The following is a 7,804-nucleotide window of genomic DNA, read 5'->3' on the forward strand; positions in this document are numbered from 1 at the left end:
GAGATAACTAGAATTCTGATTAATATAATTATTCTGGTAAAAATAAGAATTCTAGTAGATTTTACTAGAAATATAGTATTAACCAGAATTCCAGTTATCTCAACTAGAATTCTAAATTTAACTAGAAATTTCTGATTCGTTCATTTTCAACCAGAAATTTTTTTCAGTGTACGTGTAGAGGAATAGTAAAGCATGTTGTATAGCAAAATACGAGTGCTTTGCTTTCGTATTCTTTGTTTAGTTTGTTGAAACCCTTGCATTTTTGCCATATATCCCACTCATTATCTATATATAGCAAAAATGCAAGATTTCAAAAAGTTTATTTTTTAATACGAAAACTAAATATTTCGGATGTCTAATATTTTTTTCATAGTACTAGACAGTACAAAGTTTTTACTGATATAGTTCGTTTATTTTAAATATAGTAAATAATAGAGGAAAGTCGCCAATACTGACATAGATCTCCTAAAGTGACACCCCCTTATTTTTCAGAAACTAACTATTGCACTTTATTAATACTAACTGAAAATAAAATCATGATCTGTTCAGCTAATTAAAGAAGTACAAACTCATAGTTCATATATTTTTGGTTTATTTCTATACCAAATCAGCTAAAAACAAATCCTGTGAATCCTAGAAGAAAATTCTCACGGTGTTCTTTTGCAAATTGCGTAATTAAAATAATAGTGACTGTATTATTGATAATATTATGTCATTTTAAATGTTTATAGTTTCATAAATTAGTCTTCTTTACAGAATAGGATATATCTTTATTTATAGAATAGGAATGTTGACATTACTGCCTACTGTGTCAGTTTTGGAGCCCATTTTGTCAGACGCTCATTTTTGCATAACTTACGAAAAACTTAATTATTGCAAAATTGCAAACAATATTATAAAAATTGCTTATACTATCTGATAGAAGACACTTTTTACGTTGTATTTATGTTTCTGAAGTTGTATTTTTACCTTTTGTTTAAAAGAAATATTGTCTAAAAACAAAGTGATATGTCGGTATCGGTGACCTTCCCCTGCTTAATAAATTAAGTTTTTGATAAGTGCGACGTATATACCGGAGTTATCTTACATACGAATCGGACTCTAATATTAACCCTTACAATGCAAGGTACAATTTGGTGTCTGATCCATCAAAACATAGCTCACTAGAATCCGTCCATTTTTTTTCACCTATTCAGAATAGTTCGAAAAATTTCTAAAAATTTACCAACATACTTTCAACTTTCTAGAATAAATATTAACACTTTATTTTGGAAAATAATAAAATGTAGTATAATTTATAATTACCGAAAGATTCAAAGGAACTTGCACATACGCAGGAATCGCTCGGTTACTTACAGTAACCCGACTTTGTGTGGTAAGGGTTAAAGAATAGAAATAGAAAGAAATAAATTGGCAATGAGAGTCAAGCGCGGTAATTGGAGTGCAACAAATCCTTTATTGTGTTCTACTTTAATTCATTTTGGAATCCAAACGTTTCGGCTTCATTCCGAGCAATCATCAGTGGTTAAAGTTGATTGGTAAATTACATAATGCGTGTAATTATTTTCTCAACTTCAGATTAGAATGTTATGTTTACGTCTCTCACAATGATTGCAAGATCAAGTAATTTTTTGAATCCTGCAACGAGACGATGCCCATCAATATCATTATTCTATATAAAGATTATGTGTTTCGCGGGTTTTCTCCGTGTCCAGATCCATTCTTGGTCCACTTCATCAGGGCAAGGAGCAGTCTGATACTGATACTGATACAGTATCAAACTGTTCCTCGCCCTGATGATGAAGTGGACTGCAAGGTTCACGAAACGTTGGCATTCCATGAATGAATCTGGACACGGAGAAAACCCGCGAAACACATAATCTTTATATAGAAAGCACCCGTGAAAGCCTCAGGAATATTATCATTATTCTATCATAATTGTGAAGATTTATAATAATTTGAATGAAAAGTCTCACGACTAGCTACAACCTACAACCTACCGTCAATGCACCGCGCGAAGATGCAATTTTGGTGAATTCGCGATGGATCGTGAAACGCATCGTCATTCTTCTCGCAAATGGAGAGTGCACAATGTCGTTAAAAGTTAGAGTGTGCCCGTTACACGGCCCAGCCTGACTCTGTCCTCTGTCTCTCTCTCTTTCTCTCTTTCACTTGCGAATTGCGCGCGCGAGTGCAGCCGTGTAACGAGCTGTAATCTCAAGCGGTAATTTACGAAATGACAGTCCATAAATATTTCGTCCGTAAATTATGATTATGGGTTTGATCGACTCGCGCCCTCCCTCTCCTCCAGCCGGAGTCTTCTTTTTCCGCTTTCGTACGGTCATCGTATGCTGTAACTGTAACCACGGCCGCTGCGTCGCTCGACTTTTCGCGTATCGCTAAAAGAGAACGGACACCATTTGACGGAAATCGGAACGCGAGACGCGGATACGTGCGTTTAAATGCGCCGTGAATGCGCGAACTGGAACGAGGTCCGCTCGATAGAGAAAAGCGAAGAGAAAACGCTTCATGCTCATCGCGAAATATCGCGCGTAATCGGACGTGAAGATTTGTCTCGAGATTTTCTATTAACCTTCGTAATTATTTTTTGTAATCGGAAGACTCCTCGGTAACAAATTTTATGCCGCGCACGCGAGAACCACTAGCGGATTCACGGGGGGTGGACATAGAAACCTCCCTTAGACTTCTTTTTTAAAAATATTTGTAACAAAAGTTATATATATTTTTAATATTTTTGAACTAATTACAATTTTGATATTATAAAATTTTGATATTTTTTAATCTAAGAAACTCCTAAATATAAAAAAACTATTCTATTATATTACAATAAAAAAATAAAGAAAAGCCTATAAAGCCGACACAGGCTTTTCGTGTGTAAAAAAAAAATATAATATTTATTACAATATAATCAACAAAGGCTATAGTTATAAATAAGAATCAAAACAAGGAGCATATAAGCCTAGTGCTGGATGTCTGCCTAATTTTCCTTTATTTCAAAAATAATATAGAGGAAAGCCCCCTATTGATAGGCGCCTAATATGAGATAGCGGCATTTCTGCTAAACTAATAAACGCTATCTATTGGTTCCACCATGAATTTATTGCTCTTGAATTGAAAACTAATTAGTGGAAAATTCATTATTAGATCATGCCTGTAGTCATTGCAAAAACAAGATTTTAGAATTTGGATGTCTTCAAGTTTCATTGAGATGAGGCCTTAAACCTTGTTTATTATTTAATAAATAAATATTTGGCAATAAATTCTTCATGTAGTGTAAGGTCGTACTAATAGAAAAATACGGGATATGTTGAATTGTTTAATTACAGAAGTTAGATTTGATAATCGTAAAACCATAATGCGTGGAAATCGTAATATGAGACCCCCAGGGTCTATTTCTAATATAAAATAACCTATGCTCCTATGTTATAGAGGAAATCGTTGTTAAAGAGTAAATGTTATTGTACAATAATAAAAAGGACAACCGGAATGAACGTCGAGTGCCTATTTCTGCGATTCTTGATTCCAACTACTTGAAGACGAGTTCTGGATATAATCTATCGCATCCTCATTTTTCACGTATGCTGACTGTGTTTCTTTGCATTTTAGAAACATGAAATAAAGATTTTTAATTGCAATACTGATATACTTTGCATTTTACTATCGATTTCTCGGGGCATCTTATATTAGGAGCACAATTTTTTGACTTCACGATTTGCTCACTTTTTACATTTCTTTAATTAAAAAAAAATGGAATTTGAATTAAATTTTATATAACGTTATCTTAAAGCTTATTAAATTCCCTTCAAAATGATCTATTATTTTTTTAAATTCTGCCCATAGACTTCTAGCATTTTTTCAAAATGAACTCGGTATCTCATAATAGGGACCTTTCCTCTATTTATAACGTTTTCGATTATTTATCTGGCCATCTTCAGTATAAATTACTTGCCATCAATAATTTGACATTCGCTATAATCAGTTACAATACAATTTCCCCGCAATACATACTATAATTCTCACAAGTCGTTAATGCTTCTTTTAATCGTCCTATGATTATAAAATCGTTTTCTCCGTAATCTTCGTCGTTTTTTACGATACAATAAGAAAATTAGAATATAAGGAACGACGAAGATTACGGTGAGAACGATTTTATAATCATAGGACGATTAAAAGCAGCACTGACGACTTGTGAGAATTATAGTATATGTATTACGGCGAAATTGTATTGTAACTGATTACGGCGAATGTCAAATTATTGATGACAAATAATTTTATGTACTGAAGATGACCAGATAAATGGTCGAAAACGTTATAAATATATTATTTTTAAAATAAAGGAAAATTAGGCAGCATTCAGCACTAGACTTATACATAGAAAAAAAGACTATTCTTAAATCAACCATAATATACTCATATATAAGCAAAAATATTGTAATCTTGCTTTAAAAATTTTAGAATTTGTATTGATATAAGATTTTTAATTGAGCAAGTCTTGAATTAAGTGCAAAGTAATACTTGTATCAAAACAAATTTAATCAAGTCAAAATTGATATCTTTGAAGCAAAATTATAATATTTTTGCTTATACATGAGTATATTATGGTTGATTTAAGAATAGTCTCTTTTCTGTGTGTATGCTCCTTGTTATAACTCTTAATGCCTATTAATAAAAATCTAGACGTTTCGACCACATTGTTTTGGTCATCTTCAGTAACTGACGCAATCTAAACTGTACGCTATTAAAATGAGTAGCTTGGTAAATTTACAATAATAAAAATGTGTCCAAATAAAAAATCTCGATCTATTATATTAGTCTTCTTTTGTGTTAATATAATTTTAAATATAATTTTATGTGAATTACACATTTAAATAAAATCTTTCAATGTATAATAATTTAAGTAACAATTTAATATTCTATCCTTTCATACTCGACCGTTAAAGAAATTTCTCTTACGGCGAGCTAATGACTGACCCTTTGACAAGTTTCTAGATTCGCTAATTTCGATAACAAGATTGGACAGAGAAACTGAATCTTTACCGTTTCTTGGAGAGGAGTGTGTAGGACTCCTTGGTCGCGGCGCAGATTCTCATCCGCATTTTACGCACGGCCCTTTTTCGCACTCCGCCCTCGAGAACTGGCATCCAGACGACGAGCTCTACTCCTCCTTCACCACCACTACCACCACCAACGACACTACTTTTTCCTCCACCTTCTCGGCGACGGACGATCGCCGCGATGACACCTTGCCGATCACTTTACACCACGGGCGTGTTCTCCGCCCTTCGAAGACGACGCGGCGGCGGACCTCGCATTCGATTCACGTCACGATCGGCATGGTGCGATTAATCCTCCTTCACCGTCTCCTTCTCTCTCCCTGAATACACGTACGGAGAGAGAAAGCGAGGGATGTGAACGCGCACAATAATTATTTCGTCCGCCCGGCCGATTTTTCCGCAGTCGCGACGCGCGGGTGAATTGTAATTTACAATCGGTGAGCTCCTCCCCGTTGCTGTCCTCCCTTATCTCGAGGTCGCCCTCCACCGCTCGATGATTCTCTCTCTCTCTCTCTCTCTCTCTCTCTCTCTCTCTCTCTCTCTCTCTCTCTCTCTCTCTTCTTTTACTCAACGAGTCTCCGGTTCGCCTCTAGTCTATTCGATAACTATTATAGAGATAAGAGCGTTCTCTGCGCGCATGCACATGGCCTGCGGGCCCGAAAGTGTTCACTTGATCGATAGCTTCTCGCTGGATTTGCCTACTTTTGGTGCACGTAGATCGATAAGAAGCACGTGGGATCGTTATCGTTAGAAAATAAGACGGATCCCGTGCAAGACACCGATCTGATTGCCCCGATAATTCGCTTCGGTTCAATAACTCCGGTTATTTGCTACTTGCTATTTGAATTCACAGCGAATTGTGAAGATATTGATTTTTATTATTATTTGTAAAACCTCGTAATCCGATATTTTGCTCCGGTAATTCGCTTTGGTTCAATAACTCTGATTATTTGCTACTTGCTATTTTAATTTACAGCGAATTTGTGAAGATATTGACTTTTATATTGTAAAACCTCATAATCCGTTGTCGATAAATTTTTTAAATTTTTTAAGTTAGAAATTAAAAGAAATCTTAGTTTTGTTGAATGAAAAAAATTTGCAAAAAAATTTATATAAATTATTATTAATATAAGATTATCTAAAGAAAAATTTCAAGTGACTTTAAATTAATTGAAGTTTTCAACTGTTCAAGTTTTTTTCTAGTTTTACACTTTTTTTATGCTTTATATAACGCAATATTGTAGAATTTCATCGATTTATTTTAATGTGTTTCTCATTCTTTTGTTTCTTTAGAACAGAACTTTCTAATTCTTGATCTATAAGTAGCAGTGACAAGTAAGTAACGTTTTAAAGTTACATAGCAATTACAACATAGTAACAAAACAATCGTATATCAAATACGAAAAAAGTATAATCTATGTCAGTAATGTAATATGGTTCATTGGGGTTCGAATAAAGACTTGAATTTTCATTCTCTACGCTGCCCAAACAAAGCGATACTTTCTTATTTACGTAAACAAACGAAATTCAATAGTTTCTCTATCACTCGTTTTAAATGGCATCTATATTTATGTGACAGCTGCGAGAACTCTAAATTCACTTAGGATAGTCACCTTTCTTTAAAATAATCTTGTAATTAAACAACGAATCTTGGAACGCGTGGACTTCGGGCATTCAACTCGGCGAGTGCTGAATACCGAAAGATAACCCGGTGGCAAAAACATCAGATCGAAATCGTAAAGAAATGTAAATAAGCTCAGTTTTCAACGAACGGATAAAAGCGGATTGAATTTACTTGCGGAGACCGAAGTTACTGACGCGAGCGATTTAAGAGAAGCGAATAATCCAAACGAGAAGAAAGCGCGCTATATTATCTGTCGTTCTTTGTATCATTCCAATTTTTCCAGGAAGCGAGAGAGACCCTTGGTCGAACGTAGACCTTCGATTCGCGCAATCTCGAAATCGATTCGCGATCGAATGCTAGTAGTCGAACGTTATCAGTAGAACACGACGACCAGTGGCTGATTAGCGATTCAATTAACCGTCTACGCGACAATATCGCACATTGATGGAGACAGAAGCTACAAATCGAAGAGGAATTGGAAGCAGTAACTAACGTCGGTGTTATCGACACACTGTTATCAGTTTCGCCCACTGTCTTTGTTCGCTCGCAGAGCTACGATACGTAGCAAGAAATCCGATTCGAAATCGACGTTTGTGACGAAACACTCGACAATCTATATGCATCTACACTCGACGTCTACACAATTACGCCGAAGTACATTTATCGACACGATCAAAATCGCGCACTAGAACACACAATCGTATATGTTTGCAGAAGAACTGATCGTACGTAGTCTTTTATCCGATGTCATCGCCGTCAGATCGAAAGCAAAGCGCGATAGCCAGAGTGACCCTAGGTATACCGCGCGATCGCGCTTCAACATGCTCGTGGAAAGAAAGACCGGTTCACACGCGTCGATCCTATTTTCCGGGGAACTCGCAGCCACGCAACATTGTCTCGGCGCGTAACTATCAATTTGGTACGCGTCGCTGCGAGAGACATCGAGAGTACGCTGGAGGTACGACGACCGATACGATCGCGGCTGAGAGCGAGATCGGCAAGATGCGCGCAGCGGCGAAGCACGTGCACACGATCGGCCCGTCGAAGCGAGTGTGAGAGCACGAGGAGGCATGCGTGACGCGCGTACCCCTCCCCCCCCCCCCCC

The 7,804-nt window shown here is 36.2% G+C and overlaps 1 protein-coding gene across 5 annotated transcripts in view; it reads right to left on the reverse strand.

Moving 5' to 3' along the window:
• Positions 1-7,804, reverse strand: part of LOC108759134 (rap1 GTPase-activating protein 1) — a 137,270-nt gene that overhangs the window by 88,453 nt on the left and 41,013 nt on the right. The window contains exon 1 of one of the 5 annotated variants that reach the window (XM_018504436.1): positions 5,059-6,076. The exons of the other annotated variants lie outside the window; for them this stretch is intronic. Coding sequence (XP_018359938.1) covers positions 5,059-5,162 — 104 coding nt within the window. The 5' untranslated portion in view covers positions 5,163-6,076. Of the gene's footprint in view, positions 1-5,058; positions 6,077-7,804 lie in introns of those variants that run through there. 5 annotated transcript variants of the gene reach the window in all.

This window comes from Trachymyrmex cornetzi, unplaced genomic scaffold (assembly GCF_001594075.2).
Source record: "Trachymyrmex cornetzi isolate Tcor2-1 unplaced genomic scaffold, Tcor1.1 scaffold169, whole genome shotgun sequence".
NCBI classification, from domain to species: Eukaryota; Metazoa; Arthropoda; class Insecta; order Hymenoptera; family Formicidae; genus Trachymyrmex; species Trachymyrmex cornetzi.